Raw genomic sequence first — 25,189 nt, forward strand, 5'->3', positions numbered from 1 at the left:
AGTGGCCATCACTAAGGAGAAGGGACTGTGGAAACTAAAGGTTTGAAGAAGGATAAATTAGCCAGACCGGATGGACTACACCCCAGATTTCTGAAGGACATAGCTGAGGAGACTGTGGAGGCACTGGTGGTGTTTTTCTTTCTCAAAACTCAAATGCTACCAACCACTCATTTAAAACTGAGTTGGCTTATAACCAACAGATTTGGCCTATCATTCAAAATATGGAATTGGCAGAGCAATTCACTGGCACAGCCATTTTTCATCAATATTTAAATATTACACAGGAATATTCTGGACCTAAAATCTTGAAACACTGAGAAAATGTCCCAATGAGAATGGTATCATTCACAGTCATGGGCTCTTTTACAGCTTGCCCACGTCATTACTAGCTATTTATTTCTTTAAATGCTGATAAAATCACTATTTGGTTCATGGAAAGATCAACCATGCGCATATTTGAATAAGTTTGCAGAAAATTTGATTTTGACCAAGCGTTACACAGCAGAGTCTGTATCAGTACATAAACTGCTGACCTCTAGACCCACTGAAAGGTTAAAACAAGATGATGGGAATTTAAAATGAGGTAACTCACTAGTGAGTTCAGCAAGTTATTTGCTGACTAATTCAAACAGTTCACGGCACTTTGAAAGATCAGACATTTGTAGCTACAGAATATCAAAAGATGTCATAAACAAATAGATAGGGGAGAAAAGGCAGAATATGTACATAAGTCCAGTTCAAATAGATTTTTGGTGATGGGGAAGGGAGGAAGACAAAGACATCTTTTACAGATCTTCTTGTTTCTCATCCATGCCTTGCAGCACTTGAAAATCAGTGCTTTTACATCCAGCAGATTATGCTCTATTTCTCAAACAAAGGTCCTTTTTATTGTGCACACATTTTTAGCCTGACTCACAACTGGCTATCAGAAGGATCCATTGGGGAACCAATACTTCACTACGATCAGAGGTGAGTGTTAACTCCGCATTCAAAGGCCAAAGCTTTGATTAGAACAAAAACAGAAGTTGCTGGAAAAGCTCAACAGGTCTGGCAGCATCTGTGAATAAAACATCATCGTTAACGTTTCAGGTCCAGTGACCCTTCCGTAGAACTCAAAGCTTTGATTGCCTGTTTATCCAGGCTACAAGGACTGCTCCAATATACTTCTATCAGAGGCAGATAAATCACTGGACACCAACCACATACTTAGTGATTGGAATTCTCAACTTCATTCACTTGGGGGCTTTTATAAACCTGATTGACTAAAATCCATTAAGTCTCAAGAAGCAGTCGAATTCATTTGGACTGTTGTTTTCATCTTCTTGTTAGATAGGCCTGAGATAAGATTGTTGGAACCTCTAAGGATTCTGATAAATTACCTTAGCATCAAAAAGCAATTTTTATGTTTCTGTTACACATAGTTTGCTTGATAGTTATCTTTTGGACATCATTAGAACTACATTCCCTTCCTTCTGTTGCCTTTTACCCTCCAATATTCAATCAGAGACCAGACAGCTTATAATAAAAACTCAATTTATCCCATGTGCCCTACATTGAAACTAACTCTCTCTCTCTTCAGCAATAATAAACTCTTAAAAAGAACAATGTAATCCTCAGGCAGATGTCCTTGCTACCCGAAGATTAAATTTGCAATCGGTCAGACTTGGTTGGAATGTCCATCCCTCTATTTTAATTGCCCACTTGCATGCTTAACAATGGGAAGGACTGGTAGTTAAAGTTGACTTCTTTGAGTCTACGTATTTTGTCCCAATCCATCCCATCTATAAATGAGGAAGAGACACTGCACAATCTTTAAGAATTCCATTCCCTTAAATTAATCCTAAACTATCCTTAACCTGTCCCTAATCCTTGATAAATGGGAGCAATGAAACTACAGGTTTGATGAATCTGACATTGCTTATGCAGAATTAACATCTATCTGTAGGGAAAGAATGTTGGAGTCATAGAAAACATGCAATATTTAGTTACTGGAATAATACTAGGAATCAGTTGGTAAGGTTATGAAAATTGAAAGCTACAATTAAATTTAATAAGATAGGAAAGGTCATACAAGAGAAGATTTTGAAAACTAAATATTAAATGCTTTTGGTGAATTATAACAAGAGTCAATTTTAGCAAGTGCTTAAATGGTGAGGGTCATATGATAGTTTCACACACAATGTTGAATATGAAATGTAAGAAGACATTGAAACTAATCAATAACGTCGTTTGAGAGAAAATTAAAAACTTCAAGGGGAATAAAATAAATATTCTTTGAAGGGATGTGAAATGGTGGTTCAGGGGTTCAGGGGTTAGCACTGCTGCCTTACAGTACCAGGGACCCAGGCTTAATTCCAGCCTTGGGCGTCTGTCCGTGTGGAGTTTGCACATTCTCCCCTTCAGTTCTGCGTGGATCTCCTCTGGGTACTCCAGTTTCCTCCCACAGTCCAAATATGTGCAGCTTAGGTGGATTAGCCATGTTAAATTGCCCATAATGTTCAGGGATGTATAAGTTACATGGATTTGTCATGGGAAATGCAGGGATAGGGATGGGTCTGTGTGGGATGCTCTTCAGAGAGTCGGTGTGGACCTGTTGGGCCGAATGGCCTGTTGCCACACTGTAGGGATTCTACAAAATAGAAAGCTTTGATGAAGACTTAGCACTATACAGATATGACAGGACAACTAGCTTTCTTCTGCGCCAAAACTCAACTATGATTTAACATAAAATATCAAGTGAATCCAGAAAGCATTATTTCATTAATTCTGTTGTACAACAGCTATCCAAACTGACTTTTTTTACAACCACTAATGATAACTATTAAATTCGGTATTCGCTCTTTAAAAAGTGATTTACCATTCAAGATAAATCTGCAAAGGTTACGCAGCAATAACAGGTTTTAGAATACAGTTGCACAGCTATTCAGTCAGCTCATGGTCAGCACCTTTCAAATTAGGGAAGTCTAGATTAACCATGGATTGATTAAAGGAATTACATTAATCTGGCTATTTAAATGTTCAATCTACTCTAAGTAACACTCCTTGAAAACTTCAATGCATCCAAAAACTTGCCTGCACTCATAGGCTCCTGGTCCAGAAATACTTCCATTTTAAAATTCTCATTTTTTGTTTACAAGTCTATCCATGACCTTGCAGCTTTTTATTTCTGTAATCTCTTCCAACATTATACTCATTTGAGAGACCTGTTTTTCTTTAATTCAAGCCTCTTGTGCAATCCTGATTTTCATTGCTCCATATCAGGCAGTCATGCTTCCAGCTCCAGAATTCACTTCCTCTGTCTGTCTTTCTGTCCTTTAATGCATTCTTTTAAGATGCTCCTTCAAACTCATGCTGCGGATAAGGTTTTGATTTATGTCCTAATCTCACCTTTTTTGCTGCTCAGCGTCCAATCTTGTATGTTAATGCTGTGAAGCATATTTTGTTATTTTGTTATGTTAAATATACTATACAAATATAAAACATTGTTATACTTTATTGTTTAAAAATCTCCAAACACTGGTCTCAATTGTCTGAATGTTTACAGAATCGCAGAATTGAAGGAGGCCATTTGATCCATCACACCTGCACTAGCTCTGTCAGCATTTGAATTTAGTGCCAATCAGCTGCCTTTTCACTTTGCATCGTTTCTATTTAAATCATTATCTGATGCCCTTTTGAAAGCCTGGATTGAACCTGCCTCTAACACACTTTCAAGCAATGTATTTAAAACACAAACCACTTGCTGTGTGAAGATGTTTTCTCTTGCCTCACATTTTGTTTCTTTTGCAGAAGTTTAAAACAGTGTCCTGTTCTCAATCATTTTAAGAGCGAATACAATTTTTCCCTACTATGTCTGGACCCCTCCTTAACTTAAAAACTTCCATCAAATCTCTTCGTCCTTCCGACTCCACGGAAAACAGTCTTGACTTCTCCAAATGTTCCTCAAACTGAAGCAAATTTGGCTGTTGCAATTTGCAGGTGACAATAACTGGACAGGTAGAGCTATGAAGGTGTAGAACTGAAGCAAAATATAGGGAGATATAAACATGCTGGCAGATAGCATAGGGAGATGCAAAATGAAATTCAAAATGGTGAAACGTGAGTGAGTTGGCTGTCTGCGGATGAAGATAAACTGTCTTCTATCTCCCAAGGGATTCTGGGTAAGAACATCTGCCATTATTATAGAATAATAAACCAGTGCCAAGGTTTGCAAGAGTCTAATGCCCCAAGAGCCTGGAGCTGGCAGCAGGTGAAGTAGAAAGAACTAAAGAGAACTAAGATAATCTAACACTATTTGTGACTTGCAATCTGCCTTGAATATCAGGATAGAAAGTCAGAGTTACTCATAGATTTCCTGTAGAGTTAAATTGTTATCGTATTTTTTTGCAACTCATGGAAGGATAATGATGTCAACATCTAGGCCATAATTTAAGCCATTAGTGTCTATTGTACAATGTTGTCTCACCAGCCAAATATGTGTCAGACAAATGTGGATATTCCACTTTGCAGTCAATAACAGCAAATAGAAAGATGAGCCTGAGTGTGGTTGACAGTAGGTATACTACTATAGTCACAGTCAATGCTTTTGTTAATATACTAGCTATTTTAGGAGGCCCATGTGATTTAGACCCAATAATGACCTTTATCTTTAAATTATGTGCTCTAAGACTTCCTTTCAGTCACAAAGTTCAAGCCTCACTTTAGTTTTGAAGTACTAAAATGACAGTTGGCTTTCCATTCCAATGCTGCACTGTGAACTGTGCTGTCCTGTGGCTGAGATATTAAACCTGAGATCTCAACTGTTTATGTGAATGTAAAACCAGCTTGTCTGACAGGTAGCCCATGGGCCATAGGGTTCCACATGGCCTCCCAAGCTGTTGTTCAAAGTTCATGTAAGTGTAACTACAAGATAATGCAAACAGCTGCTGTTTCAATCAGCGGCTAGTTCTCTCTCACATTTGCTTCTGATAGGCTCACATAATGTGGGGGAAAGGTAGTCAGAGATTGGAGAAGCAGCACCACACAAGTGATTTAACTCCCTGTGAGGCCCAGAGCTGTAGTGATGAGTCTACCTCTCAGGAACTGGCTTAGGGAGGAGGGAAATTTCAGTCTTGCTGGCAGTTGTAGGGATTCAGGGGGTGGCAACCTGGTAGGTGAGTCAAGTGGATTGTCATTGGCGCTGTAAGGGTCAGATTTTTGGACTGTGATGAAGGAACTGTCTAACAGGTAAGGACAGGGTGAATGTGAGAGTCTGGTCTTTGTGAGTGATTGAGTGTGGCTGGCTGACTGTGAGTGATGGAGGTTGGAAGGTTGAGTAACTGAGGTTGGGGAGGAAAGGAGGCACATGTGGGACCAGGCCAGACATCGTCTCCTCTTCACTTCCTCTACCCCATCTGCTCACCTACCTATGAAAACACAAAACAGTCTGGAGAAGGAGGAAATCTCATGGTGAATGGCAACCCATCCCTGACCTCCAGTTCCATGTCAATTTGTAAAGGCCAGCTCAGCGAAATGAACCAAGGTCAGTGATAATAAGACTCAACTCCTTATCCCAGGATCAACACCCTGCTGTGGTGTTCAAGACTTGGTGCACAGCTTTTTTCTCTCTCTCGCTCTAATTCTTACCCAAAATTCAAAAACAGGCTTTATTATTTTGCTTTACTACTTGACACTCTTCAGTGTTTCGTTTTAATTAATTATTTATTTAAAATGTCTTTATTGTTTTGGAATTTTATTTCCTGAAATTTAGATTGACTGTTGTGGAAAGCCTCCTCTTTCTGAAATTTACTCAATCATCCCAGAGTGAGTGAAAAATTGAAATGTGCCTCAATCTCTCCCTTCCCCACTCCTATCTTGTAAAAATCCCTTAGCGCTATTTCAAAAGGAGAACAGCAGAGTTAAACTCAGCAGATATTTATCCCCAAATCAACATCACAAAAACAGATTCTCAGAAAGAAAGTCATATTGAACTCAAAACAACTCTCTCCATAGATGCTGCCATACCTGCTGAGTCACTCCAGCGTTCTCTGTTATTACATTGCTGTTTGAGAAAGTTTGCGGTTTGCAGGTTGGTAGTAGAGTTTCTTACATTACAACCGTGACTATACTCCAAAATTACTTTGTTGGTTGCAAAGTTATATGCGATGTCCAGTGGTCATGAAAAATGCAAAGTAAATACAAGATTTATTTTCTCTCTGAGAATTTCTTAGAGGCTGGAGCCTGGCTGACATATAAAAGATTTGTTCCTTGAAACATAAGTGAATTTGATCCAAATAGCCATTTAAAAAGTGCTTCACCAAATACATAAATGAACAGTATTCCATCATGAGTATTCTAAAACCAACAATAAATAGATTACATCTAACAAATCTTAACGATTTCTTATTACAAGTCAAACTTCATTGGTTGAAGGAAGAACAATTTTGCCCCTTGTGTAATGTACTAATCTATAGGCATCCGTTTATCTATTAAGTAATGACTACAATTATGCCAGGCTGTCACAGTGGCTCAAGGGTTAGCAATACTGTCTTACAACACCAGAGACTGAGGTTCGATTCCAGCCTTGGGTGACTGTCTGTATGGACTTTGCATGTTTTCTGTGTGTCTGCATGGGATTTTGCTAGGAGCTCCTGTTTCCTGCTAAAGTCCAATGATGTGCAAGTTAGGTGAATTGGCCATGTTAAGTTGTTAAATGCAGGGTTATGGGGATAGAGTGGGAGGTCTGGGTCTGAGGAGGATGCTGTTCGGAGGGTCAATGAAGACTTGATGGGTAGAATAGCCTCTTTCTGCACTGTAGGGATTCTGTGATTCTCTCATGTTAATATATTTCAAACAATTTTTTTCTAATGTTTCAGATGTAGTAAAAATAATGCTTTTTGCAGCTAATTGTATGAAAAGCCTAGACTATTGATTCATTCAATGAAGATAATTGCTAAGGAATGACTTTTTCAATGATCAAAAATATAATTAACAATTGATTGTGACCTTACATTTTAAACCAAATTCGTTTAAAATCTGCTACATTAGTTATCATGCTACAGTTGAGCCATTGTGAATTTCAAAGTATCCAACAGATAATAAAATGTAAAACAGCTCCGAAAATAACAACAGCGTATGAAGTGTCTCTTGGTCACTGCCCGACCAAAACTGCCTGCAAGTTCTTTCCACTGATTGCCCCCTTGCTGTGTAATTGCAGTTAATTTTGACACTGATGTCACTGAACTTCAAATAAGAGGAGTAAAATAATGCCATCCATCACAGCTGCAACAAAATAGAGCAGTTTTCCTGCAGAACTGAGAAGAAGATAGTTCAAATTTAAATTTTTGTACATTAACATAGTAACATTAGAATGCAAAACTATGTTTTTAAGCTCGGTTGCAATTATAAGTAAAAACAGTTAACATAAAATGCTACTGCTGTGACAAGTACTCATTACAGATTAAATAGCAGGACTAGTCACATACAAAAGAATAATGGATCTAATTTGGGCCATTCATTCTCCCACTGACACCTGGCACATGCCCCACCTTGCTCCATAGTTTACCAATTGACAGCTCCAATTCTTCCTGGCATTGTGTGCACACCCTTGTTGATTTACATCTTCTTTCTTTTCCCAGATAATAGATGACACTATCCTTGCCTAAGACAGGAAGTCAATATCAAAAATGTGTTTGGAATACAAAAGTATCTTGAACTAAGCAAGGTCGGGCAATTTGGCAGGCAGCTTGTGCTAAAATGCACAAGTAGCAGTGAGATAAATAATTTCTCTTTCACGGTGTTAGTTGAATGCATGAATATTGCCTAGGACCTCAGGAAAACAGTCTAGCCTGGCTTTGTATAGCGCTGTGAGATTTTTTGGATTCACTGTACAGGGCAAATTAGGTAAATGACAAAGTGATCATTGAATTAGTTTTGGTACTCAGCAGGTCAGGCAGTAGTTGTGAAAAGAGAAACAGAGCTAATTTTCAGATTAGCTCTTTCATCTTTCATCAGAATAGTTTATTGCCTGTATTAAGTATTAACTGTATCAACACTTATTGAGTTCTAGTAATGATAATGAATTCACACAGTTAACATCAAAATATAACTGGAGGAGGAGTAGGCAATGGGGTGGAGATTTGTGAAAAGCCAGACGATTAGAAGTCTTTAAAAACCAGCGGAGGATTATAGAATCCCTACAGTATGGAAGCAGGTCATTTAGCCCATTGAATTAACCCTGACCCTGTGAAGAGCATCCCATCCAGACCCAGTCTCCCACCGTATTCCCATAACCTCGCATTTCCCATTGTTAATCCACTTAACCTGCACATCTGAAGACACATCTTTAGACTGTGGGGAAAACCAGAGCACCCACAGGAAAATCATGCAGACATGTTCAAACTCCACACAGATAGTCATCCAAGTCAGGAATTAAACCTGGGTTCCTACTGCTGTGAGGAGCAGGGCTAACTGCTGAGCCACTATGCTACCCCCATCCAATAGGACAACTGAAAAAGAATAAGGGAGGAGTAGAAAAATATGAGGGTAATCTAGCTAGTCATATAAAAGAAGATTGCTTGCTGTACCTACATGCTAAATTTCTGTGTGACTTGTATAAGTGTACCCAAGTCCATCTGAACGTCAATTTGTATGGCTTTTGTCAAGAAAAAAATGTTTTCTATTCTCAGTACTCCATTGTGTTCCATACATGCTAGCAGAACTGCTGAGTTACCCAGGGATGAGAGAGAACTGAAGCCACAAATCCATTCCACTTTACTCTTAATGATTAGTGTTCCCTTTGAAAAGGAAGATGTCATTGTTTCCAAAACCCACTGTGGTAAATTTGATAGCCAGTAGCAAGCTTTTGAGAGTTTAAATAGAGATGATTATTTATTCACGCATTCACCTTAAAGGTTTAATGTTACAGTACTACATCGACACTCAAACACACAGAGACTTGAAAAACAAATTAAGTGCACTGTTATATGCTGTAATCAAGAAATAGTTCATAATTCACATATTGGTATATGTAAGAAATAGAAACATGCCTTGTAGATCTGGTAAACTTTTGAAGCATAGTCTAGGAGGAGCTTTAGTTGTATGTTTAGAACCCTGCAGGATTCCCTCAGAGAAATGATTTTGCAATGGATCAGAAATCCAGCTGTTTTTAATCCTATTACTAGGAGGTTGATGTTTCAGAGCTGGTGGACTTATAAAGAATCCAGCAAGGAGATTTGATAGTCTCTAGTTTTAAATACATTGGTGTTGCTGTCTTTTTCTGCTGCTGTCACTGCAGCTATGGCCACTGAGTGAAAGCCTTCCCCTTGTTCTTGAGGCTATAAGATTAGTTATCTGTACCAGTTTGGGTCGAATGGTCAATACTTCTATTGTCCAACTAGAATGATTTCAAGTTCAAAGCCATTGTTACACTGGGGGAATGATGGTAGACATTCATACCTACTGGTTTCTGCAGCTCTCTTTTGTTGAGTATAAGTCAGATATCTTTGGACTGAAAGTCCACTGATTTTAACTCCTGAGTTAAGTCCAAAAGCAACAGAAAGTTACAGGGTGAGTTTTGTCATAGTATGCCCCATTCACAGGGACACCCAAACACTGGTCAATCGACTTTAAACTTTTTGGAGTCTTGAGGTTGCATGTGCAGAAACGACAAGTCACTTAGCTCCCAGCAGCCATCTAAATTTTAAACGTCCGTTTTCAAAACAGAAAGCAATTTTCAGAAAATTCTACCCTTAACACAGTCCAATATTAAAGTTATGAACATGACATGCTTTTACTGGGCACAGCACCAGCATTTTCTCTTTTACTTTTAATTTCATATTTCATGCGCCCACAGTATTTGTGGTTGTTTTATTTACGGGTGCTGGTTGATGGAATAAATTTTCCCTAGTTTAATTCAAAGAATGCTGCTTGCAATAATGGAAGGACTTGTGAATGGGTTCAAGGGGTTGGAGAACAGAAGAGGCCAAAATCTTATTCATCAGCCAAGAGGAGCAGCACTGTTATTTCACAATCCGCAACAAAAGTCACCAAAATAAGACTCAGAAGATTTCTTCCTCCTTTCACAAGGTTGGGCTTATAATGGATGGTTTGGTCAAAACTCTAGTTTTGATCTGCATTTTAAAGAAGGACTCATTGGTTTACCAAGGCTATAAAGTTGCTTCTCATTAAACTGTGGCATATGCGACCAATGGAAGGAGGCTCACTGGGTGAGTACCATGCATGATTTTAATTACCTACTTACGCTCTGATGGGATGGGAGGATAACAATCAACCTCAATCTGATATTATCCTGTTGATCAACACTGATAAAGGTAACAGACCATTCAATATGCCAAATGCATCAATAGACTTCTTGCATTATTTTATTGATTAATATTCTCCTATCTTTAACAAAATGTATTTACTACAAATGTCAGGCTAAAGTATTCAAGTTACTAAAGCACCTGGCACCTCAGCAGAAACCAACAGAGCCATAGCTACACAGTTTAAGTCTAGTGCCTTTGATTGGAGAAAAAACAAAGTTAACTGTCTGATAGGCATGATAACTGACCAGGCCCAAATACCAAAATGTCTGAATGAAAGTACAGTTGCCTAGCAATGAATTGCCTCAAAAATTCAGTAGACAGGTCAATGAAAAGAAAGGAAATGCATCATTTGGAGTAGGCCTTCTTAATGCTCAGATGATATGATGAATGGTGCCACCTGACTTTGAGAGGAAATACATAACTTGCATCAACTTTTGAAGTTTCAGTAAATAGCCTAGAAAATGTCGCCCACAATATACATAAGGTTCCTATTAGGTCTGCACTTAAAATGGAACTTCCAAAAGTGGAGTCAGGAGCCAAGTTCTATGACAAATGACCATGCATTCATTCACACATTATTGTAAATGACCAACTATTATCTTTCTTTGTTCTTCTGTTCTGATTTTTCCATTTTCTATGAAACTGACTACAGATGTTAGACAAAAAATCCGACCGTAATTGTCACCAAGCTCTTCATATTAAACTGTTACTTTCAGAGAGAGAAAAATGCCCATTGAGTAGTCCACTAACAATGACAATTTTTAGCCCCATCTGTGAACTTCAACTTAGAAGACTACTAAACCCAGAGTAATGTAATTTTAATGTGGTGCCATATTTTATTATGTTAAGTTACAGAGAATTTCATAAGTTGAAATTTAACAGATTCCTATTCATCACTTTATGCTTAGTGCAATGATGATAGAGGCATCAAATGAGGTTTAGTACCATCAAAAGAAAAGACAGTACAGGATTCCATGCAAGCTATAAATAGGGCACACTGAAAACCATTACACTGAACAAACGCAATGCCAGTAGGGGGGCTAATGAGTTGAACTAAATCCTTCCAGCTGTGAAATATCAGAGCAAATATGTTTTGAAACTTCCAGTAACAATCCATGGGAACCACAGATGGAGAGTGGCTTGTATAGCATGTACCTTATGTGGCAAAATGTGAAAACAATTGAAAAAAACTGAGTGAAGATTGGGTGTGGGTAGCTGGTGCATGAGATCCTTTAGCACCAACAGCTGCTCTGATGGAATTGAGTCAAGCCAGAATAATTAAAGTCTCTAAATACAAGGACTTCAGAAGGACACTTTTTATCCAAGAAAAACAATACAAAGTTGCTGCTAATTATCCTGCTAGGATGAAAAACTTTAATAGCAATTCAGATGATGACATATCTGATGGATCTATGATGCATTGTTAACAACACTGAAGACTTGACCTCTGTGAAATTGATTTTGCTATCATTATTACACATGCCAAGCAAACCTAATTCCTTGAATAACTATTGTGAAAATGTTAGGCATCCTAAATTTTCATGAATTTCAGACAGACGTGAATGAGTAACAGCAGCAGAGAAGTGGAGATCATAAATGTTATGCCATCAGTTCTTAATCCCCATGACCGTCAATCCACCAGTGAACATCTGGCATCATTTTCAAGATTATCACTGACATTATCCCCTCCAAGATTACCACCAACCTGAGACAACAGACCTCAAAGCCCAATTCTACCTCCACCATAAGATCTACAATTATGACTGTTCTGATACAACCATCATTTCAGTCTAACCTTGCTGCATAGATCTAATTTCTCCTCTTCCTTAGTCCCTTCCCATATACATAATTGAAAGAAACATTACGCTCAGTCACTTTGAAACTTCCTATTTCAAGACCCTAACCATTTAATTTTTACTTTGGATATCTAATCTCTCCATTCTCCACTAGGACGTCCTTAAGGAAGGCCCAACCGATTTCCATCCACCAACATTCTCCTTCACCTGGCTGAACTCATTCTCACTTTCAGTGGTTTCCTTTTGATTTCAGTAATCTCCCTCAAATAAAAGCTTTTGCTTTGGGAAGCTGTGATCCTGCAACACCTGCCTTTTAGTGAGATATGTGGAACACTTTTTGTTCTGGTCCTGTTTAGGATTCCTATTCACTCCTTTAATCCATATATTGATGAATATATTGCTGACATTTCCTGCATTCTCCCAAAACTGAAAAATAATCAAATTTGCTTTAAGTTTCTATTATTCACATAGTGCTTCTTTGATATTCCTCTACTCTTCCTTGGCTTCTCGATTTCTATTTCTGAGGATAGGCTAACAACTGACATCCGCTTTATTTTTGATTTTTTTTTATTGACATGTGTCAGTGAAATACAGTGAAAAGCTTTGTTTTCGAGTGGTACAGGCAGAACACAGCAAGTAAAGGATGTACAGATCAAAAAAACTCAGAGGCATACAGGTTACATTGCAGGTTACATTATTTGAAGCTATAGTCCATTCAACATAACAGCCGGAAAGAAGCTATTCCTGAACCTGCTTGTGTGTGTGTTCAGACTTCTGAATCTTCTGCCTGACGGAAGAGGTTGTAGGAGGTCATTACCGGGGTGCAATGGGTCTTTGATGATGTTGGCCGCCTTTCCGTGGCAGCGAGCCATGTAAATGGAGTCCATGGATGGAATGTTGGCTTCTGTGATGGTCTGGGCTATGCACACAACCTTCTGTAGTTTTTTACAGTCCTGGGCAGAGCAGTTGCCATACCAGGCCATCATGCACCCAGATAATCCGCTTTCAATGGTGCACCTGTAGGAGTTATAGAGGGACCTTATGGCCATGCCAAATTTCCTGAGCTGCCTGAGGAAGAAGAGGTGCTGTTGTGCCTTCTTGACTGTTTCATTTACGTAGGAAGTCCATAACAGGTCGTCGGTTATCGTCACTCCAAGGAACTTGATTCTCTTCACTCTCTCAACCTCAATTCCCTTGATGTAGATGGGGGCGTGTTCTCCTTTCTTTCTGAAGTCGATGATCAGTTCTTTAGTTTTGTCGACATTGAGAGACAGATTGTTTTCATTGCACCACGTCACTAAGCCCTCTATCTCCCTTCTGTATTTTGACTCGTTGTTGTTAGATATCTGTCCCACTACAGTGGTTTTGTCAGCGAACTTGTACGTGGTGTTCATTCAGAATTTGGTAACACAGTCATAGGTGTACCGGGAGTACAGTAGGGGGCTGAGAACACATCCCTGGGGGGCTCCAGTGTTGAGTGTTATGGTGGAGGAGGTGCAGTTACCTATCTTCACTGATTGCGGCCTATGGGTCAGAAAGCGGAGGATCCTGTTGCAGAGGGCGGAGCCGAGACTAAGGTCACGCAGTTTTCAGATCAGTCTGGGGGGGATAATGGTGTTGAAGGCGGCGCTGTAGTCAACGAGCAGGAGTCTGGCGTAGGCGTCTTTGTTGTCCAGATGTTCCAGGAATGAGTGCAGGGCAAGGGATAATGGCATCCTCTGTGGAACTGTTATGTCAGTAGGCAAACTGTAGGGGATCGAGGTAGGTTGGGAAACTGGAGTTGATGTGGGCCTCGGCCAGTCTCTTGAAGTACTTCATGATTACTGAGGTCAGGGCTGTCGGGCGGTAGTCATTAAGGCACAATGCATGTGTTTTCTTGGGTACGGGGATGATGCTGGTCTTCTTGAAGCAAGTGGGGACTTCCGCTTGTAGGAGGGAGGGGTTGAAGATTTTGGTGATTACCTCCAACAGTTGGTCCATACAGGATCTGAGTGCTCGGCCGGGGACACTGGCTGGGCCCATTGCTTTCCTTGGGTTGTCTCCCAAGAAGACCGACATCTGAAGTGATGACAGAGGCAAGAGGTGTGTCTCCTGCTGTCGGGGCAGGTGTTGCCACATTGGTGGTATTCTGCTTAAACTGAGCATAGAAAGCACTGTGCATGTCAGAGAGGTATGTGTCATTGTCCGCTATCTTACACTGTTTCATTTTGTGTCCCATAATGTCATTTAGGCCGTGCCATAGATGGTGGGAGTCTGATTGGTGGGACTAGGTCTCTAACTTGGTCCGGTACTGCCTTTTAGCCTCCCTGATGGCTTTGCGGAGATCATATCTGGATTTTCCGTTTTGGTCCGGGTCACCCACCTTGAATGCTACGCATCTGGTCTTCAGTAGAGAGTGGATTTCCTGGTTCATCCAAGGTTTACGGTTGGGGGACACTTGGATTGACTTCTTTAAACCCACAGGAAGGCTTTAAACCCATTGATTCCCACTGACACATTCACTACAATTCATCCCACCAGACCTTTTGTAAGGATTCTGCTTTATTCTTCTCAGGCAGAATCTTCCAGGGGTCAGAATGATGTAGGTTGTGGCAAAATGAGTGGCCTAATTGAACAACAAACACAGGAAGGCCCATTTCGATGTCGAGATCATCTCACTCCATCTTTTAAGCACCTGATATCATCTTCAATGCTAGTACTCCAGTATATCTTCATTTTCCTCAAATTTTGATTTCTCTCCACTCTTGTTAGTCCCCTTGGCCAAAAAGTTCAATTTCCTGACATTCTATTCTTGTATTTTACCCTTCCATCCCAGAATGGTTATAGATCTCCTTTCAATATTACCTTCCTTTCCACCAGCCTCCTGATTTAACAGATCATTCTTCACCATGTCTGCTGCCTCCAATGGGAAGAGAAGACCAAATTTATCTCCTTCTCCCATTCCCATTCCCAATTTCTTCTGTGGTGTTGTGGTCCACTCCTCAATCATCCCTAACAGCCCTTCCCCTTCGCATGACACTTCTCCAGGCAAGCACAGGAGATGAAACACACCCTGTTATATCCTAACTTCCTACATGGGGCCCCAAACACTCCTTCCAGGTAATAAAATGGTGTAATGACACCTCCTTCAATTTATTATATTGTATTTGCTAACCACACTGCAGTTTCCTTGATTTCTCAGTGCCAAACACAAATTCACTGATTGTTCTGCAGTTCATGTCTATTCAACAAAACAGTGGCTTTGAGTTTTCAATCACTTGGTACTTTATCTCTCTGCTCCAGTCACACTTTCTCCTCCTATTCTATTTCAATGAACCTTAACATAACCTTAAGAATTCCCATTTACATCTTCTCCAGTTCCATTTTTGTTCCTTTGCTTATCCAATTATCATCAAGTTTTGGGTTGCACCTTCATCTCTTTTGTCATTTAATCTCTGCTATCTTCCACCCAATCACAGATCTCCGCACTTCCTTGGGCATCAAAAACCGAAAATGTTAAATCTGTTTCTTTTTCCTCATATGCATTTTCTGTTTATATTCTTCTTTCAAGCATGCTGATCTCATGCAAGTAGAACAAACCTGATCAGCATTATCACTGCATAAACTATTGTGTCAACAGTTAATATTTCTCTAAACTGGCAAACTGTAGTTTTTATAAAATCAACCTGTTTAGATGTGTTATGACAAACGTCTGGAGCAGATGAGACTTGAAACAAGGCTTTCTGCCTCAGAGGTAGGGACACTACCTCTGTACCACAAGAGTTTTTATTGTTAAGAAAAAATAATGATGTCCTATTTACTCAGTAACCAATTCTGACCAGCTTGATTTCTGTAAGGACCTCAATTATTTTCTATCACATGCACCCTCAACTTATTTTGCTGAGACATTTAGTGAGTATTCAATTTATATCATTCACAAGCAGCCCTTCATCTAACGAAATCAAAGAGGTCTATGAGTAAAACCACTGAACATTTTTCTTGTGGGTAAGTAGTAAATGTCACTATTTAATTGCAGACCACTTTTTTCAGTACTCACGACAAAAGAAAATTATAGGATCAGCTAATTCAGTAGTCCTGATTGAAGACTTCTGCTTCCCAAACAATTGCTGTGGCATACCAATGATGTCATCTGCATGGTGAAAATTGTAGGACTTTGTTTCCTATTGATTTCAGGAAATAGAATTCTGACAAAGCATCATTAGTCAGTGCTTTCAAAGCTTTATTCCCTCTACTTTGAATCTACAAAGAAAGATGTAATGTCATTTTTAAAATAACCACATTTAGAATCAAAACAGTTTTCCATTAAATTCCATAACATGTAATTCCTTTCTTTCTCTGCTGATGCCCAGCATTTCTCCTTCAAAAACCCTTCATGTAAAGAAAGCACTAACATTAAACAATATCAGAAATTGTATGTAAAAGGCAAGTGTCTGAAATGATAAGCATATTTCGATAACATCGTATCGTGGGACTGCCTAACATATGTAACATACCACATCCAAAATGCAAATTGTTGCAAAATTCTGATCTCCAAAATGTTATGAATAGATTTCAGGATCAGGAGTCAGCATACATAAGAGTTGGGATATTTAACTTCCCAGCCTTAAGACAAAATAAGTTGAGGGTGCATGTAATAGAAAATAATTGAGGTCCTTACAGAAATCAAGACATCTTCTATGAAACTTAGAGGATTTAGACATCCATTTGAATAGATTCAATAATAAAGCCATGGGCAAATGTCTCCTATTTTAAGGTCTCATTTCTTTGTGCTATGAATACAACAGGTAGAACAAAGTGGTCCTTACAAAATAATACAAAAAATCAGATTGCAGGTCACTGTTATGTATATTTCTTGCAATTCCTCAACTGTTTTCTATGAATTTAGCAGGTAAATGGCCAGAGTATCGCGGAATCCTCTAGCCTACACAAAGTTTTAAAAGTACAGGCTGAACCCAGATTGAAAGTTCAGCCCCCATTTTGGACAAATCCAACTTTTGTTGGCAAGCAAAAGGCAATGGAGCATGACTCACAGAGGCCAAAACCTAAACTTAACACGGCCATGTGAACTTGGTGCTGTTCAAACAGACCGCACAGTAGTATGAGAATCACATGTTGATGAAGTAGGTATAAAGCAATTTTGAAGGATAGATAGGGTCTATTTAACTATCATAATCAGTTTATTTAAAGTACACATTTTTCTTTAAAAATGAAAAAAAACACACATGCTGAAGCTGCCAATGATGGCTGAAGAAAGCCCCTTTGTATTGTCATAATTAACAGGTTATTAAGCGAGGGTGCTAAAAGAAAAATTAGCATCAGTTTATGCATCTTTAATAGTGGTCTTTGTTAATATTCTCCTGAGAACTATTATGTCATTAGAAATGCTTAACTGAGTTGTAAAACTTATAATTATTTCAGTTTGGGGGGTGCCTGAATTGACAGCTTTATTGACAAGTAGGCTATTAAAGGATTAGCTTTCATATGAACTCTGTGTCGTTCTGGTCGCAATATAGGGAAGGTACATTTGCACGAGAGAAGTTGCAGCAGTGATTTAACAGAATGTTGCCTGGGTCGAAAGCGGCCCTTATAGAGGTCCATAAGATTATTAGAGGCATGATTAAGATAAATAGGCAGACACTTTTGCCATTTCTGAAATGGTCAATAATCAGGCAGCATAAATTTAATTTAAGAGGTAAAATGGTAATAATAGTGTTGAGGAAAGTTTATTTTCCAAAAATCTAGAACTCACTAGGTAAAACAGTGGTTGAGTCAAAAACTCGTATAACATTTAAAATATTCACTTACATGCACATAGCCTCCAGGGCCTGGACCAAGAGCTAGAAAATGAGATTAGGATAGTCAGATCTTTGTTGACTGGTACAGACATGATGGGCCAAATGGTTTTATTCTGTGCTGTAAACATCTGTGAGTTTGAGTCAATAAGATTACCTTCTGGTAAGAAATTAACAACTTGAAACTTAACAGCTTTGTATGAGATTTCAAATGGGAGTTTCTTCAATGTAAAGAGTATATGAATGAGACATTGTTAGAAGCTAGTTTTCTGCATTTCCACATTGATCATGTGGTCTATCATGATTAGTATTGGGTGAGTGGCCTTGATGGCATAGGAGCATGAGGTGAAATTGAGGTGGCATAGTGGACAGATGTCAGAAATGAGGTGGTGTGAGGGGTAAGGGCTAGAAGGACTAACATTGTCGAAAACATCTGGGACAAGGTCTCAGAAAGCCATTGTCTTACCAGTCTGCCCATGCACTCAGTCACCTAGGCTTTTCTTTCAGGATGAAAGAACCTTAATAGAGTGAAATCGGGGTGTTATGTGGTTTTTTAAATGAAGGCACAGATGCTGAATCAGAAAATGTCCCGATTCGAGATGCTTACCATGATAGCAAAAATCCAGTCTAATGCATTTCTAGGTTTTCCTGATCAATGATATATAATCAGTATTCGAGGTTCACAAAAAACACGCATGGGATTTATACTCTTTTCTTTTCGTTTCTGAGTAATTGTTATCTCTCTCTGACAGAATTGTCAACATTGAAAACTGATCATGCTGACCAATGCTACACCATACTTAAGAGCTCCCAGCTCCAGTAACTGATCTTGATTCTTTTGATTTCCCAAGATATTTGTCATATTAGCAAAGCACACTGAGCATATCTATCTGAATATTAGGTCCTGACTGATGTGACCTTAGAACTGTTCCCTCATTGTTAGACCAGCCATATGCTCGGTGATGGGTCCCTGGGTCTGGGAGACCTCTGCTGAATGTAGATTTTGGCAAGTCAAAGTTTGGTATAGGACAATATGATGTGATTCTGGTTGAACAAAATTTCCGAGCTAACAACTGTATGCCATTCAGATTTCTTTCACAGAATAAGATCCTACAGTAAATAACTTACATCCCTGTCTATATCATAATACTGACAGTTCTGAATTTTTCCCCTATTTTTGAGAACACTAAAACAGTACTCCATCAGATAGTATAAAATTAATGTAGAGATGTTACATAAAATGGTAAGTGCTTCTTGTGAAATGTACTAGTGAAGAATTTTCATTTAGTTTTGAACCAGCACTTAGAAAATGTCATGCAATTATTTGACTCCACTCACAAAGTCATTTTTGTTTCCAAACACACCCTTAAACTTCTAAGTTTGGAGGTGAATACTAAAAGGTCAGCTACACAATGAAGGGAAAGGTTTAAATTCCATTTCAGCCTCCATCAGAAAAGAAGTTGCCAATCTCAACTTTGTTATTTATAGCAAATTGAATTTGAGGATCTAAGCATTTAAGAATCACTCATGCATGGAAACATCATTAACTTTATAATTTTGTGAATCTCACAGGCAAGATCTTTTAAATTTAACCAGGCAGTGTTGTCATTTTACTGATCATCTGTCTTTATAATACATGACTGATCTAATAATTGCTAAAAGACTGAAATGTTAATTTACTTCAAATGGTATTAAGATACTGTCAGCAGGACTTGGGTTAACATGATGAGATTTAGGTTTGAACCTAGCATAAATTAATGGCAATGAAAGCTTTCAACATTGAAATCCCTCAAATTTCAATGGTACAATTTCACCTACAATGTTCTCCTGGGCTTGTAATGTTCCTTGAAAGCTTCAGTACATTTCTTTCAAGTTAATTTTGAATTTTGTTTCAGGCAACCCTGGGGTGCAAATTTTTACTGCACCACAGACTTACATCACAGAACAGCAGAACAAGATTCCCCACCCCCAAGCATCCCCAGATAGTAACCTCCTGAGCCATCTGGAGATTGTACAGACATGAGGCAGAGGGCTGCCCCTCAGGGAAGGAGAAAAAGAACAAAACAACAAGAGGCTGAGTCAACTTGTGCCACGCAGACAGACTTTCCAGCAGCTGCCTTTCAACAGGCTGCCTACTTGCTTTCATAGTTTGAGAATATCTGACATTGGAGTGGCAGATGTATATGACTTTATTTTGTCAGAGAAGGAAGATGATGAATGAAAACTTAAGAATGAATTCCTCAACACAATCAGGCTAGTAATTTTAAACATTTTCCACATGGATCATTAGACAGTTGAGCTGCAAAGGAACTGGGAAGCATTTTCTTCCTTCAGATAAATGCACATGGTTTGTTACAAGTTCTTTTCTAAAGCTTATGGGCAATTTGAATACTGAAAGGCTTTGGGCCAAGCAGTGGGATTGGGCAAATATGAAAGCAATAGCCTGTGGGGTCATCTTTTGATTTGGCAGGATACTTCAAGTGTCACTGCAAAATTAAAGACTTAATGGATTCACTATTAAACAAAGTTTGTGACCTTAATGGCTTTCAGTGAATTCGTGTTGTCATTTACTTAAGTCTTATATCAATAGAAATGGTCAGATTAAAATTCATGCAGCACCATTTTCTCCTTCAATTGTACAAATAATTTCTAGCTATTTTTAAATACCATCACTGTGTATAACAAATAGTATATTTTGATGATACTACAGCTTTAAAAAGTGTATTTTGTCCTAGTTTATTTTGCGAAGAAAGGTTGAAACAGAGGTGGGCAGCAGTCTATTCAAAGCCAATACAGCAAACATCTTGTGAGGCCTTGGGTCTTTTTTTAAACATTGAGACAATAGAAACAGCCTGAATGGGTGGGATCAAACTCCCACAGAGCCAGGATTTTTAGTTTTAGCTTCCAGTAATTGCTAAAGTCTTGAAGCTGGATGTGGATGCTTTTATTCCTCTTTTTGTTACAGATAAAAGCTGGGGTTCTCTTTCTACCTCTAGAATTGCACGTGAGACAATGTATTTTATTGAATTTGCCTTTGCCAGGGTGCGTTTATGGGATGTTACTACATTGGAATAGTCAATTAGTTTTATATATATATATATAGTTTGAATGCAACACCTTACACTTATCTTTAAAATAAGAAAAAGTTAGGGTCTAGACTATCTTTTTAATATATTTTGAGGGTGCTGGGTCCAGTTCATAACAATATTGGTCCAAATTATTATAGATATGTATATTTCATTATCTTGCATTTTAATTACAAAATATGTCCAAAATGATTCATTTTTATTGTCTCTATGTTTTACCACTTTAAAAAAATCTTGATGATTTTGGAGGAGGAAAATCTACTCCTTCTATCATAGGTAAGTATGCAACTGTGATGTTGATTGAGATAGACATTGAAACTTTAGGCAATATCATGAGGAACTAAATCAGAAGACAAGATCAAGAATGAGGAGAATTTGACTGGATTGTCAAGGGGCAGGAAAAGTCCTGCCTAGTGGAAACAACAAGATAGAAACAAAGTTTGGGACATAGTGGAAACAACAAGATAGAAACAAAGTTTGGGACATAGATGAATGAAAAGCAAGGGACATTACAGAAAATATGGGAAGAAGAAGGTAAAATGGGCATGCAACTCAAGTCTGGGGAAGGTGTTAAATTAGGACACTAATAATAAATTACATGTTAATACTGCAGTAATTGATTTTCACTTAGAAAGAATAGCAATCCCTGTATATTAGTTCAGATAACCTTTGATAGTTGCTGGCTCTATTTTAGATAGGAATAGCTTAATTGTGTGATGGAACAGGTTATGTTGACTGGAGCACAACCTATCATCTTTACACTTCCCTTAAATTCAGTCTTACTTTATATTTATTACCAGTATGATATTAGGAACCAGCATGTCCAAAACTCTGGAATTAATCTGATTTCACTGATAATGATAATGTTCTAAACACAAAACAACTTAAACACAGCCACAGAAACTAGAACTCAAATAACTAATTCACTTCCATGTAACATAGTATTCATTATTTTAACATCTAGTAGTAATTCATTAAAGTCACTGTGGCAAAACAACTTCAAAAGCTGATTTGAGTCTGATCCCTTTGTTAAGTTGCAATAATACAGTTTCAATTAACTTACCCAGTTGTAATGTCATCATCATTCATCGTCTTCCCCAGCAAGTCGCTATCACTCATATAGCCAGACATGTCAGCGCTGATGGACTTCAGGTCTACATCATCAGTATCCAGAGACTCCAAATCCAAGTGAGAAACATTACATGATTTACTGGAACTCCGCATGGGCATGGTGTGTGAGTAATGAGAGGAGTCTCCCCGAACAAACCAGCCAGAATTTCCTCCAGGTTGGCATCCACTGCCGACCGAAGGTGCATCCCCTGCCTGAAGACGTGGACTTGCTTGGCCGTACCGCCAGGATAATGGTGAAGATCGATTAGATGAACTTGTGCCACGGCTTCTGGCATTCACTTCAGCACTTATGTCACTGTCAAAGGTTGAATCTAAAGCACTGTAATAAAAAAAAGACACAAATTGAATGTGAGTACATTTTTAAGAAAGAAATATAAACATCCACAGGCTGTTACAAATGACAAAACAGTTTTAAAACACTTACAGCTCTGCCTGTAACATTATATGTTTTATTAGTCTGAACCATTAGATGTAACAGAATAGCAAACATCATATATTCCGGGGTAAAGGATGATCCAATCAAACAAGTCTACCTTTTACAAATAAGTAACTACAACGCAATGTAACTCCTTTCCTGTACAGGAAGATGTTCTGTTGGTTTGAAATGATTTCTAAATGAAAATTATTTCTCTTTTGTTTCTATTTGGTAAGTAAGGATCAGTATTGAACTTTAAATTTCCTGAAAGAACGATGGCCTCTGTCCCTTACTTTTAGAATGCAAGAAAAGAAGATAGCAAGAACATATTAAATAAGTTGTGATCTGTCTCATTTATACATGCAAGCAATTAGTTTAAACAAATAGTCTTGCAAATTTGCCATATATGTTCATATTAATATGATAGGAAATAATTAATAATATTTGAATTGCATAGCACATATATTCAAGCTTCCTAGGGCCTATGTTGAAAACCCTGCTGGTAAAGATGATGTGCACATTTCATGGCAAACTGATTTTTAACATCAGTGATTTTATTTACACAATCATTGATAATCCAACCATCCACTCATATTATTTGATTTCTCACATTTACTCCTGCAAATAAGCAGTTTGTGATAAAATTAAAATGACAAAAGTGAAAACTGTGGGCAAGAGAGCACATAATAAAACTTTGTGCACTCACTGCAGAATATGCAACATTAAAGCATTGTTTTCTGTACAGCTTAATCAGATCATTGAATCTGAGTAGCATTAAGTTCTAAAAATCAACTACAGACTTGTTCCCACGAACAGGTCTGTTTCTAGATTAAAAAATTTGAAGGTTCAGTGTTTCTAGGCATCTGTTGACAATTTGCTGGCTATCTGGTTTAAGGATCAACAGTAATAGAACTTAACAAAATAATCAATGATTCAAAAGCCAATCAAGACTGAATTTGTGTGAATTGGAACAAACAATCCAACCAGCTACAAATGGATTACAAAAGATTACCAAGCCCAGAGAAGATCATCATGTGGCCTTCAAGAATAGGTATAGGGGACGACACCAGCATCAGCTCTCCTCGGTCCAATATCATATAACAAAAACCTATCTGGTTCACTAATATCCTTTAGGGAAGGAAGGTGCCATCCATACCTGCTCTGCAGCAATATGGTTGACTCTTAACTGCCAACTGAAATAGTTCAGCAAGCAAGCCACTCAGTTGTGAAAAAGTCTAAAGTCTCAAGAAAGAAATGACACCAGACGGACAACCTTGCACTGACTTTTGCAGCAGAAATGACAGTAGCAGAACAACGCCGTAGAACCTGCAGAGCCCTCTTTAGTAAAACTTGGAGGCTAGTGCAAAATTTGGGAGAGCAGTCTCACAGGCTTGTAAAGCAGAAGCCTGACTTGGTCACACTCATGGGATCATAACTTAGGGAAAAATCCCTGCCTTCATGTCGATAATTCATTATATCACAGTGTATGGCACTACCACCTTGCTAACAGAACAACTACAAACAGATCTGGCAAATGAAGACTGAGCATATATGATGCACTGTGGTCCATCAACAGCAGCAGAATACTACTGTAACACAATCTGCAACTCCATGGCCTGGCAATAACACCCCGCTCTACCATTACCAGCAAGCCAGGGCATCAACCCTGGTTCAATGGAGAGTGCAGGAGGGCACACACAGAGCAGCACCATGCATACCTAAACATGAGGTGGAACTTAACCTCCAACCATGATGAAGCTACAAACAGGGCTACTTGCATGCCGAACAGCATAAGCAGCAAGCGAGAGACTGTGCTAAGTTAGCCCTCAACCAAGAGATCAGGTCTAAGCTCTGCAGTTCTGCCACAATCAAACGTGAATGGTGGTGGACAATTAAACAACTCAATGGAGAAGGAGGCTTCACAAATATCCCCATCCTCAATGATTGGGGGCCCAGCAAATCAATGCAAAAAATAAGGCTGAAGCACTTACAACAATCTTCAGTCAGATGTGCTGAGTGGATGATCCATCTCAACCTCCTCCAGTGCTCCTCAGCATCAGAGATGCCAGTCTTCAGCAAATTTGATACATTTCGTGTGAAACAGTTGTAAAGGCTATGGGCCCTGACAACATTCCAAAAATGGTACTAAAGACTTGTGTTCCAGAATATCTAGCCAAACTCTTTCAGTTCGGCTACAACACTCACATCTAAAAAATGTAGAGAATTGTCCAGTTATGTCCTGCACACAAAAAAATAAATTCAACTCAGCCAATTCCCACCCCAACAATCTACTCTCAATCATCAGTAAAGTAATGGAATGTGTCATCAACGGTATTATCAAGCAACATCTGCACAGTAATAACCTGCTCAGTGACATGCAGTTTGAGTTCCACCAGGGCTTCTGAACTCCTGACCCCATCACAGCCTTAGTTCAAACATGGACTGAAAAGCTGAATTTCAAAGGTGAAGAAAGGGTGACTTTCCTTTACATCAAAGCTCCATTTGTCTGATTGTGGAATCAAGGAGCCCGAGCAAAACTGGAGTCAATGGGAATAAGGAGGAAAACTCTTTATTGGATGAAGTCATTACTACCTCATAGGAAGATGGTTGTGGTTGTTGGAGGTCAGTCATTTCAGCTCCAGGACATCTCTGCAGGAATTCCTCA

General features: G+C 38.7%; 1 protein-coding gene across 2 annotated transcripts in view; it reads right to left on the minus strand.

Annotated features, from left to right (window-relative positions):
* LOC109936459 (neuron navigator 1-like) overlaps positions 1-25,189 on the minus strand; it is a 471,148-nt gene that overhangs the window by 287,769 nt on the left and 158,190 nt on the right. For both annotated transcript variants that reach the window (XM_048612092.1, XM_048612090.1), the window contains one exon: positions 22,042-22,428. In XM_048612092.1, the coding sequence (XP_048468049.1) occupies positions 22,042-22,428 (387 nt within the window). The remainder of the gene's footprint in view (positions 1-22,041; positions 22,429-25,189) is intronic.

Source organism: Rhincodon typus, chromosome 25, assembly GCF_021869965.1.
Source record: "Rhincodon typus isolate 14 chromosome 25, sRhiTyp1.1, whole genome shotgun sequence".
Lineage (NCBI taxonomy): Eukaryota > Metazoa > Chordata > Chondrichthyes > Orectolobiformes > Rhincodontidae > Rhincodon > Rhincodon typus.